This window comes from Bos taurus, chromosome 15, assembly GCF_002263795.3.
Source record: "Bos taurus isolate L1 Dominette 01449 registration number 42190680 breed Hereford chromosome 15, ARS-UCD2.0, whole genome shotgun sequence".
Classification (NCBI taxonomy): Eukaryota; Metazoa; Chordata; class Mammalia; order Artiodactyla; family Bovidae; genus Bos; species Bos taurus.
The window spans coordinates 40,762,294-40,774,811 of NC_037342.1; the positions used below are offsets into that span (position 1 = coordinate 40,762,294).

Here is a 12,518-nt window from a genome sequence, read left to right on the forward strand (position 1 = left end):
AAGAATAAATAAATATCTTTGTTTCTAATTCTATTTCTGAGTTGTAGAAAGATTAACTGGCTTTCACAGTGAGAAAGTTCTCAAAAGCAATGAACCACATTTCAAAGAAGAGGTATAAACTACGCTCCCTAAGAGATACATTGATAGGATTTAATGGACAAGTGGATTTCATGGGCATGTGATAGGATTTAATGGGCAAGTGAAAAAAAAAAAGCTACTGCAAGTGTTTATACTACTACTGACTATAATAAAAACTTGGGAAAATGTTAGTACCATTATGTAAGATATCAATAATTAAATGCCAACAGTACAACTAAACATACCTTATAAGCCATTTCTACTGCTTCCTTTAGTGTCTTATCCTTATGAACCTCCAATTTATTTTCCATCATCACTTGTTTCACAGGATGCAAACAGAATAATTTTATCTAGAAAATGTAAAATATTATCATTAACTCAACAAGTCATACATCAAATTACTTCTTTTGTAGACAGTATTTAAATCAAATTATTATAATTCTTAAAAAATATAATTGAGATCACTCTCCCTCGGGTCTATTTATCTCACTTAATAACTGATACTGTCTTGCTATCAAAAATTCAAAATCATTCATTTTATCAACTATGTTTCTTTATAAGCATGTATCACAATTTATGAAATCACTCTCCTACTGATATACATTCAAGTTGTTTCCAATTTTTCCCTAATTTGGAAAATACTGTGGAGTATGCCGTGGTAGTCAAAGTTTTTACTGCACTGTAATTATTTCATTAGATGATATTTTTTAAGAGAATCATATGAAAGAATATAAATTCGCTTTAAGGCTCTTGATAAATGTAATGCAAATATCAGACAGAAAGTTTTATAAATTTATTCTTGTAGAAGAATGTTACAAAGTTCATCTCATTGTAACCTTACCAGCACTATCATCACTACATTACTGGTTTTTTATGCATAAAATAAAATCACTTTACCTCAGTAATACAGTTGGTTACATTGCTTAATGATTACACAACTCAATGAGTAAGTTTTGAGAAATGCAGTTAAGCAAAGTTTAATAGCACTTTTTAATTAAAAGTAAATTAGGAAATCCAACCTTGCATGTATTGCGCTCAATTTCTCGTTGCCTCTTTTCTTGTTCTTCCAATTCTCTCTCTCTCTGCACCAAGTTTTTAATATGTTCTGGATACTCATCTACTTCTAGAAATTCTATTAATAGTAAAAACAGGGTAAAACAGTGCCACAGAGACTGAGCTTCCTTTATACAATTTTGTTCTACTATATTTCCAGAGAATATACTTCTACTACAGCTGTTATTAAAATTTACTTCAATTACAGCAGTCTTTCAACGTGGAACACAAACTCCTCCCAGACAACGGTGAAGAGGTAGTTAATGAGGACACATGGTTAGGCTTCAAAAAAGCCGATCTTTACCTATATACCTCTTGGCTCCTGACAACTCGAGCAGGTAAATGAAGATTTTTGGAGTGAAAAAGCCTCCCTTAAACTTGAAAATAAAAGCACTTTTGATTTCAACTAGTGCTATCACGAAATTGTGCAACCTTGGGCAGGTTTACTTCTCCAAACCTTGGTTTTTCTCAGCTTATTAATAGCACCTACCACAAAGAGTTATTATCTGGGATAAAATGAAATGTAATAAATACTGTTGATACACTTTACCACAAATGGTATTTATTTTATTATTATTCACTAATATGATCATCTTTCCTTTGTTCTCAAAGCAGTCTTTTAGCTGCCTTCTTTAGTAAGGGAGGCACCGTTCTTTTTTTTAATGTTATTTATTTATTTTTGGCTGCACTGGGTCTTCACTTTTCGCGTGGGCTTTCTCTAGTTGTGGCGAACAGGGCCTACTCTTTCTCGTGGTGCATGGCCTCCTCGTTGTGGTGGCTTCTCCTGTTGCAAACACAGGCTCTAGGTGCACGGGCTTCAGTAGTGGCAGCACGTGCGCAGGCTGAGTAGTTGCAATATGTGAGTGTAGGCGCAATAGTTGTGGCACACAAGCTTAGTTGCTCTTGACAGATGCAATCTTCCCAGACCAGGGAGCGAACCCATGACCCCTGCCGTGGCAGGTGGATTCCTACCCACTGTGTCATCAGGGAAGTTCCCAGCTGCCTTCTAATCAAAGAACTTCAAATGTAACTCAAAGTGTTAGAAGTGACAGTATGAGATTATGACACTGTTTAATAAAGCCAATGATTGCTGGGCATTAAAAAGGGAGAACAATTTATGATTAAAAAAAAATCACTCCTCTTTGGAAGGTAAAAATCCACTGTTTTTAGAAATAAGCTCTAATTTAAAAAACATTCTGCATTATACATACAGTGCCCCCTGGTGCTTTATCACAAAACTAGAGTTGGGGGAGCAGATAAAAGAATGCTGAATTATTGCACTACTGAAAACACATGGGATACTGAGGGCCACAGAAGACACAAACTATAATCCTGGTCCTCCCTCCGGACAGTTACAACCTTGGACAAGTCACTCTCTGGGTATAGTTTCTTTATATGTAAAGTGAAAATGAACACTTTTACTCTGAAATCTCTATTCTGAAATGAGTTCTCATTGTAATTTCTTTTTTCTCTTTCTTATAATTACATTGTAAATTATTGAACAGCCCCTATACAGCAGTCCCTGAATCATATCATTGGTGAAAAGATAAATAAGTCCTAGGCCTTGCAACAACTGAATTCACAATCTCATGAGGGTTCATGAAAATGTAAACAAAAACATTAATTAGACTGCTTAAAAGACTTACTTATAGTATGGCAATTTCTAAACAAAGGAAATATGTTGAAATCAAAGACAATAATTATACTAATTGTGAAAATATGAGCAGACATATCACCTGTCTATATATCTCTATGTACACACACACACACATCATACACCTATCTGCAAATACTGTTTCTGTCAAGATCAGAGTTAGCAAGAAAACATAAGAACTGTAATTTTTTAAAGTAGCAATTACAAAAGGAAAAAAGAAAGGCAAATCCACATGCTTTGTACACAGTATTATTTTTAAGATTAATAAAATTAAAAATATAAAGGATGCATACTCGACTCTTAAAATTTTACTTGCTTTTTAAGCAAATAAGCAAAGATATTTAACTCTAGTATGAAATTAAATGCTTAAAATTTTATCTCAATTTTCTATAACAATGCTATAAAATACTAAAAAAAAACCCCCTATAACATCCCCATTTCACATATGTGGAAAGTAAGACTTAGAAAAGTTAAATAAATAATTTCCTCTGGGACATGCAAATTGTGAGTTATGACGGCTACACAGATCAGGGACCGTCATCACTGCACCAAACTACACAGAATACAATCTTACTGGAAATAAATATATCCAATGTGCATAATGCAGAGTAAGTTAAGTTTTGTCTCTTAGTGGTTACAAAGAAAAGTTCAACTTTTTCCCAAATGCTTTTACCAGTTAGTATTACCTCAAAACTATCTTTATAATTAATTCTCTACACATAAAAAATTTAAAGTCCTATCATTTAAAAGTAGTTATCTGGGTATATAAAGCTTGCAAAAAAACCAAACTTGTTTAAAACACAGACAAAAATCAAGTAACTGTATGTCAACATACTTGCATTTCTTGCTGGGTCCTTCAATCTATATATCAGCATATATGCATTTGTGGAGCTAGTAAAAACATAAAAATGATTAATGGGGACAAAAAGTTGACTGTAAAGATTCCATTTCCTAGCATCAAATTTTTACTTTAAATAGAAGTTTTTTCATTGTTTCAAACAATTAAAAATAATGTAGTCTTGAACAGGTTCAGATTTAAACATTCTAGGAAAAAAGACTACTTTGACACATTTATGAGAAAATCCTCTGTCTTCTCTTGGTAATACAGTAAAATCTTCAAAAAACCTTTGTCCCTGAATGACTGCTTCAGTTAAGCCAGTAGGCAGCAAATTTTTTTTACGGAAAAGGGCCAGATGGTAAAAGCCATAGGCTTTGTGGGCAACTCTGCTATTGTGGTGGGAAAAGATGAACATACTGTATTTAAACCAACGAGCATGGTGGTGTTTCAATAAAACCATTTTCAAAAACTGTAGGCAGGCTGAATCTGGCCCATAGGTTACAGCTTGTTGACCCCTGGGTTAAATCTTTTTAGTGCATAAAATGTTGAAAAGCTTGTAATTCTAATTTATGAACAGTAAAACCAGGAAGTTATTTACCTTGCAAAAGCACTGGAGTAATATCCTCTGCTTCCTGAAGATCCACCGTGTGTTTTCTTAATGTCCTCTTGTGTTATCTAAAAGTTGTTACAGTACTTACTTTTTTTGGTACCATCTAACACCTTTATGTCAATATGAACTCAAGTTTTAACCTCAGAGTTAAAAAGACCACACAGATACCATTTCTCAAAATGTAATCATAATCAGTGGCTACTAACGGTCAGTCATTTCTAGTCCTCTTAAATAGGCAGCCCACATGAAGGCTCAAGCCAAGAAGAAAATTGGGAATCTATCTCTACAACACTCAACAAGTTCAAAATAAAACAAAACAAGGAGATAACAATAAACAAAGGAAATTTACTGAAAACAAAAACAAAAGACTGATTAGGAATGTGTCTTAAAATGCTTCACTGGACAGACTGTCTCACATTTTTAATAAACCCTTCTACTGATGAGAAACATCCCTACTCCTGTCTTTCAGAATAATAATCTTAAAAAATTCCTCCTTACCCTGCTGACATGTTGATCGTTGAAGCTGTACCATTGCTCATCACTGAAAGACTTTATGCAAGCATAATAATGGCCACCAGCAGCACTCCCTGAATGAACCATAACGGAGAAGAGCTCATAGATCAAGGAATTCTAAGGAAAAAAAAAAGTAACTCAGAGCAGAGGAGAAACACAAAACTGTAATTTGTATATTTCTTATTCTCTACTAAAACACAGTGAGGTAATACGTTGGTTGTTGCTATTTATTTATGGCAAATCAACTTTTCTCCAAGATCATTAAATGGTAATTCACCACATAATTTTATATACTACCAGTTTCATTCGACATATTCTTTCACATTTTATTTATGCTATACCTTTAGAACAGTGCATAACTGAGATATAAATTTATATATTTATGTAAAAAGAAGAAAATAGTCTGAAATTTTAGAAGCAGATGCTTAACATGAGACTATTTTGATATGCACATCAAAATCAATACATTTCAACTAACATTTTTAAAAATTTAAATAAGATGATTTTGAACATCTTTTTTTTTTTTTTTTACCATCTTCTAATGTATTTATGTAGTATCTGTAATACACTAATCTATTGATTTGATGTCTCTCAGGTATGCAAAGCTGGTTCAACATTAGAAAATCAACCAATGTAAACCAGGCTAAAGAAGACAAATTATATGATCATAATCAATTGAATCCAGAACAGCATTTGGCAAAATCCAAACCCATCCATGACAAAGACTCTCAACTAACTAGGAAGAGAGGAACATCCTCAAATTGATAAAGAACATCTACAAAAAACCCATAAAACCTATGAAAGAGCCAATATCATACTTAATGACGAGAGACTGAATACTTTCCTCCTGAGACTGGGAATAATAAGGCAAGAGTGTCTTCTCTCACCATTCCTATTCAACACAGCATGGGAATTCCTATCCAGTGGAACAAGGCAAAGGGAAAAAAAAGATAAGACATAATTGTCTATGTAGAAAAACCAGGCAAGGGGTGGATTTAGCTCTTGAGCCATAGTTTTCCAACTCTTGTTTGAAAGCAATGATCTTTATATCAAGTTATGATATATCTGTTACATTATTCATCACAGCAATTCACACTCATCTATCTGCCCTGAAAGAAACAGATAATTTTAAAAGGTAAAGCATAGTGGTAATGGTGATGAGAATAATGGTCTTGGTCTAAAAACAGATTTATTCAAGTGAAACTCCATTCTTAAACACTGCCTTAAAAAAGCCTGTATTTAATACGACTGTGTAAGACTTCAATTCATGATCAGTCTTCAGACTGGCAATGCATTATTCACACCAGGCTCAAGACATGTGATTTGTAATTCTACCCTCAAAAAAGTAAATTACACAAATGTGAAATGGTTTGAAAAACCTTAAAAATCACTGACCTAGTAACAAAAAAAATTCTATCCTAGATATTATTCAGTCTTGTAGTTTTTAAATTATAATCCATGGAATTATATCATTTTTTGAAGTCCCTTAAGGGCTGTCATAGAGCAGGGGAAGGAAACTGAGGGGTTCCCTATCTAAAAAAGATTAATTCTCTTATTGTTTCAGAAAGGATTCTATAGCCAGAATTTTTTAAATGAACAAATCTAGCCTCATGCTTTCAATTTGCTATATGAGAAAACTCTGATATAAGATTTAGAGCCTTGCTGTTACTTCAAAGGCCAGTGACAGTTCAGTGTCTCAGAAGTCAATGCTCCCACCTGTAAGCAGTTTTTCCTAAAGTTTAATTTTGATTATATATGCCTAAAAACAGTAGCAATTAAATTTTTTTAAGAGAATTATAATAGCAGCTCAGCAATTACTTTATTCTTTCAACTAAAAACCACAAATTATAAAATACCTTCTCAAGTCCAGGTTTTGGAATCTTTTCAGTTCCGCTATTGTTTTCAAGGCAGATTCCTTCATCAACGCCGTCGTCATTGGAGAAATCATTGCTCATCTGATCACTGTGACAACTGCCTTCATTTTCGGCTCCACTGTCAGTGCAACTTTCAGTCTGAGGAGACTTCTTAATAAAACATAATTATCTTACAATTATAAGGCAAATAAAGGGAAAATATAAACCTTTTAATTTATATGCTGTGAACTTTTTTGTAAAATTTAAGACACTATTGCTAATAAAAATACTTATTCTACTTTAAGCATATTTATTTTCTCTTAAAAAAGTGAGACCTTAAACAAAAAAGTGTATTTTAAAACCATTTCTGTTAACATCCTTATTAACATCCTCTATTAACAAATTATTGATTCAGAATTCTACTAAACCTCATTTATGCTACAGTTGCAAAGTAACAGTATAAAACTACCATTTATTTCATCAAAAACCATAAAAGCAGAGAACCTAAGCTCCAAAGTGAGCTTCTGTTGTTCTCAAATCCCAAAAGAACACCATCTCCTTTCTTGAAGAAAAAGTGCCATTCAGTTTATCACTATGCTAGGTATTACAGACAATTAGAAAAACAAGATACTGTCTCTCTCAAGAATGTTATTCTCCAGTTATAGGAGGCAGAAATGCAACAACAGTAAATAATACTTTTCCATGCTTTTATGATTTTTAAATCTCTTTCAGACAAATTTAACTTAAAGAATTCTTCCTAGAAATCCTCAAACAACTCCTTCCTCCCTTCTCCTTAAATATTTTAAATACAAAGTTTGAAAACTCTTCTCTAAAATGTAGGCCCTTGATATGTTTAAGGCGCTGCATAGAAGTTCTTGAATTAACCAAGCAATATGTAGTAAGTACCAACTTTTTACCAAGAATTTTGTTCTAAGGATTACATCTAACATATAGTCTTCATTCTTCAAGAAAGTCTGGTTCAAGGAAAAATGGAAATGAAAACCAACTTTAGAATTCTACACGAAGTTCAAAGAGATCATTCCCAAAACCTCTTTTAACTAAGCCAGAACACCTACTCTTCTCCCAAGAAATGGACCTATAACTTTCTCAAAGTTCCTGTCAAACCTTCTGTCTCAGTTTTTTTTCTCTTGGAAAAGCCTTCCTTTTACAAGAACTACATTAGGAATATAAGAAGACCAATCTAATACTGATCTCCAAGTAGGAAATCTCCTTTGAAAGTTTGGTATACTAGGGATAGATTTCCTAGCTTAAGCACAAGTATTTGAGATATTATTTCAAATTAAACCTTTCAAAATATTACCTGGACACAGGTACCATTCAATGAACATTTACTCTATGTAAGGCAATCTCTTCTTAGAAAAGCTATAAAAATCAATTATCATCCTTACTTTACAGACAGGGAAAGTGAAGCTCAGAAAATAATTTGATTCTTAGTAGTTAAGAGCATAAATAAAATTTGAGAATGTTTGAAATTATTTTTGAGCCTCTGGGAAAAGGCATTTTTTAACTACTGTGATGAATTCCAATCAGAAAAAAATGCTTTATGGCAGTTTTGAGAATAAGAAAGATTTATCACTATCTAACAACTATGTTAAATGGCTGTACATATTCCTAATAACTAAATCAGAGGAGTTTCCAAATGAATAGAATGGGACATTATGAATCCTTTACTGGATAAGGACAGAGGAACCAGAGAATTTGGGGAGGTCAATGAGTAGAAGAAATTAATTAGCATTATCTGTGCCTTCAAAGTCTCATTCTCAAACTATATTTAATTTTAAATTCTTTATCTTAAAAGTGTTAATTTAAAAACTAATTAAAAATATCTTTATTATCTAGGTTTATAACCTAGCCAATTTATGAGCTGGTAAACCTTAAGTGGCTTCCCTGTTGGCTCAGCCGTAAAGAATCCGCCTGCCAGTGCAGGAGACATGGCTTCAATCCCTGGGTCGGGAAGATCCCCAGGAGAAGAAATGGCAACCCACTCCAGTATCCTTGCCAGGAAAATCTCATGGACAGAAGGGCCTGGTAGGCTGCAGTCCATGGGGTCACAAAGAGTTGGACATGACTTACTGACTAAACAACAACAACAACAAAACCTTAAATGAGAACCCAGAAAACTTAATGATTGAAAAAGTCACTAAGACAAAACAAGAAATTTAAGGCCACAGTACCCATTTTGCTTGTTCATTCAATACACTGTATTTGTTCTGTTTATTGTGTACCAGAAACACAAATGCAGCCCATCTCTAGACTGCTATATTTCAATAACTAAGCAAGTTATGAAATATAAGAGACTGGTGGTCCAGTGGCTAAGATTTCAAGCTCCTCCTGCGGGGGCCTGGGTTCGATCCCTGTTGATGGAACTAGAGATCCCTCAGGCTGTAACTAAGATCAAAGATCCCACATGCTGCAACTAAGACCTAGCAGAGTCAAATAAACAAACATGCTTTTCAAAGAGAGAAAGTTATGAAACATAAGATTATCTACTCAAATAAATAATTTCAGTTTTAATATCCTGTCTTTTCAAAGAATATCACGTTACTCTGATCAAAACTGAAGTATAATTTTTAAGTATTTACCTCATCCTCAACATCAATAAATGTACTCATATCTAGTTCCTCAGGAAACGTCATCCGATCATTCAATTTAATCCTGTGCATGGTTGTATAGTCAAAATCAAACCTTTTCAATTGTAAGGTCAGAAGATAAGGGAAATGCAAAAACCGAAGCCCCTAAAAAAAAAGTGGGGAGAATCTACTGAATACTGAATATTATCTCAGATAATTAAATATTAATTTCTACATGGCATCTACCTTTCGTGCATCACACTTCTTCTTACAACGTTCACAAAAATATTGATTTGGGCCATCCAGGATCTCTGGCTGAATAAATGCATGCAATGCTTCTTCCTAGTTAGAAAACAAATTGTTGTATAATTACTGTGAAATATTATAATGTTAAAGTCCTGAATATAAAAAAATTTTAATTACCAAAATACTCATAAACAGAATGGCTAGAAAATTAAGAATTCAAATGCAAAAAAGGGAAAAAAGTATCAACAACAAAATGATTTTATCATTATAAAACAGCAAAAAATTACTTTATTTCATTCTGTATGAGTGCTACGTTTCCTGGTCTTGCACATCAGTCATCTCTGCTTAATTGTCATAGACTTTACATTGTGGTTTTTTGCTAAATAATCTAACAGATCCTCACTCTTTAGATTAAAAAGTAATTCCACACTTAAAAAAGCAGTTGCATACGTCACTGCATTCTTCTAATAAAAGGAGACTATTTTAAACTGCACAGTTAAAACACAGTGCTCTGAGTGTACATTATCTGTACACTTAAAAATCTAATCATTTCTTTCATCACTACATTTAGGGTCAGTTAGTAATTCGCCACTGTACTAATTAGAAAGATTGAAAACTATTGTGCAGCCATCTCACTGCTTGTCAGATACTGCTCCACTTGAAAATGTATGAGAGCTCCTGGACTGTTCACCTAGCGGAACCACGTGGTTCTCTTTTTCTCCATACAGCTTTAAGACAGAAGCAAGAAACCTGTATGAATATTGTTGAAGAATCAGTAGGTATAAAATTTTTAATTTTTCAACATTGACTTTTTGCAATTAAAAAAGTTTCAGTTAGTACAACATATATGATTGGTATATATATGGTAGCTTGGCTGGCAATCTGCCTGCAATGCAGAAGATCCCAATTTGATTCCTGGGTCGAGAAGATCCTCTGGAGAAGGGATAAATTAGATAACCACTGCAGGATTCTTGGGCTTCCCTGGTGGTTCAGCTGGTACAGAATCAGACTGCAATGTGGGAGACGTGGGTTCAATCCCTGAGTTGGGAAGATCCCCTGGAGAAGGAAATAGCTACCTACTCCAGTATTCTGGCAAGGAGAATTCCATGTACTGTATAGCATATAAGGTTGGATTGCACAATTTCATTTGATATCACCTTTATTCCTCACACATGGTCTAAGGACATGGTTTGACAATATTTATTACATATAAAGAAAAAGAAGTGAATCACTAAGACAAAATATCTTCAAAAATTTTTTTGCTATAGAACAAGTTGTTCCTCAAAAGGTAAGTGAGCTTGATCTGGCAAAATGGAGTTAGTGTAAAAACAGCTACCAAGTATATAAAATTCACATAATCCTCCGTATAGCTCATTTTGGAATAAGATTAAAAAATTACAAAAAAATATACAAAATGCTTCTAACATCAGTTCAGTTCAGTTCAGTTCAGTCGCTCAGTCGTGTCTGACTCTGCGACCCCATGAATTGCAGCACGTCAGGCCTCCCTGTCCATCACCAACTCCCGGAGTTCACTCAGACTCACGTCCATCGAGTCACTGATGCCATCCAGCCATCTCATCCTCTGTCGTCCCCTTCTCCTCCTGCCCCCAATCTCTCCCAGCATCAGAGTCTTTTCCAATGAGTCAACTCTTCGCATCAGGTGGCCAAAGTACTGGAGTTTTAGCTTTAGCATCATTCCTTCCAAAGAAATCCCAGGGCTGATCTCCTTCACAATGGACTGCTTGGATCTCCTTGCAGTGCAAGGGACTCTCAAGAGTCTTCTCCAACACCACAGTTCAAAAGCATCAATTCTTCGGCACTCAGCTTTCTTCACAGTCCAACTTTCACATCCATACATGACCACAGGAAAAACCATAACCTTGACTAGACGGACCTTTGTTGGCAAAGTAATGTCTCTGCTTTTGAATATGCTATCTAGGTTGGTCATAACTTTCCTTCCAAGGAGTAAGTGTCTTTTAATTTCATGGCTGCAGTCACCATCTGCAGTGATTTTGGAGCCCAAAAAAATAAAGTCTGACACTGTTTCCACTGTTTCCCATGAAGTGATGGGACCAGATGCCATGATCTTTGTTTTCTGAATGTTGAGCTTTAAGCCAACTTTTTCACTCTCCACTTTCATCACAGGCTTTTTAGTTCCTTTTCACTTTCTGCCATAAGGGTGGTGTCATCTGCGTATCTGAGGTTATTGATATTTCTCCCCGCAATCTTGATTCCAGCTTGTGCTTCTTCCAGCACAGCATTTCTCATGATGTACTCTGCATGTAAGTTAAATAAGCAGGGTGACAATATACAGCCTTGACGTACTCCTTTTCCTATTTGGAACCAGTCTGTTGTTCCATGTCCAGTTCTAACTGTTATTTCCTGACCTGCATATAGGTTTCTCAAGAGGCAGGTCAGGTGGTCTGGTATTCCCATCTCTTCAAGAATTTTCCACAGTTTACTGTGATCCACACGGTCAAAAGCTTTGGCATACTCAATAAAGCAGAAATAGATGTTTTTCTGGAACTCTCTTGCTTTTTCCATGATCCAGCGGATGTTGGCAATTTGATATCTGGTTCCTCTGCCTTTTCTAAAACCAGCTTGAACATCTGGAAGTTCACGGTTCACATACTGTTGAAGCCTGGCTTGGAGAATTTTCAGCATTACTTTACTAGCGTGTGAGATGAGTGCACTTGTGTGGCAGTTTGAGCATTCTTTGGCATTGCCTTTCTTTGGGAGCTTCTAACTTCACCCATCTCCAATTTTGTCCTCAGAACACAAAGAAGCATTAATAGGGTTGGGGAGGGAGACCAAAAATAGCCAGCCTTTCTCCATATATTCAAGTAGTTTACAGGAGGTCATAGAAAAGAACACATTTAGAAAATGATTTTTTCCCCTTCTAGAGCATATTTTAAGTATGAAAAAGGCAAATTCTTCAAAAACATAAGAGCAAAAGAAGCTTTAAGAGCAATCACATCTATAGCTTAACACAGACTGATAAAAATCAGTTGAGCTTTCCAAATGGAAACTGAACTAGTACAACACTTGATATATTTTTTAAAAAGGGGGAGAGTGAGAAAAT

The 12,518-nt window shown here is 34.7% G+C and overlaps 1 protein-coding gene across 6 annotated transcripts in view; it reads right to left on the reverse strand.

Annotated features, from left to right (window-relative positions):
* The window catches only part of USP47 (ubiquitin specific peptidase 47), a 105,585-nt gene that overhangs the window by 21,652 nt on the left and 71,415 nt on the right, over window positions 1-12,518 (reverse strand). For 4 of the 6 annotated variants that reach the window (NM_001243290.1, XM_005215934.5, XM_059874659.1 and 1 more), the window contains 8 exons: window positions 9,437-9,532; window positions 9,203-9,355; window positions 6,603-6,770; window positions 4,732-4,863; window positions 4,222-4,298; window positions 3,621-3,676; window positions 1,098-1,210; window positions 324-428 (listed from right to left, as the gene is read on the reverse strand). In NM_001243290.1, coding sequence (NP_001230219.1) covers window positions 324-428; window positions 1,098-1,210; window positions 3,621-3,676; window positions 4,222-4,298; window positions 4,732-4,863; window positions 6,603-6,770; window positions 9,203-9,355; window positions 9,437-9,532 — 900 coding nt within the window. The remainder of the gene's footprint in view (window positions 1-323; window positions 429-1,097; window positions 1,211-3,620; window positions 3,677-4,221; window positions 4,299-4,731; window positions 4,864-6,602; window positions 6,771-9,202; window positions 9,356-9,436; window positions 9,533-12,518) is intronic. The other 2 variants (XM_024975180.2, XM_005215933.4) reach the window with 1 other exon arrangement.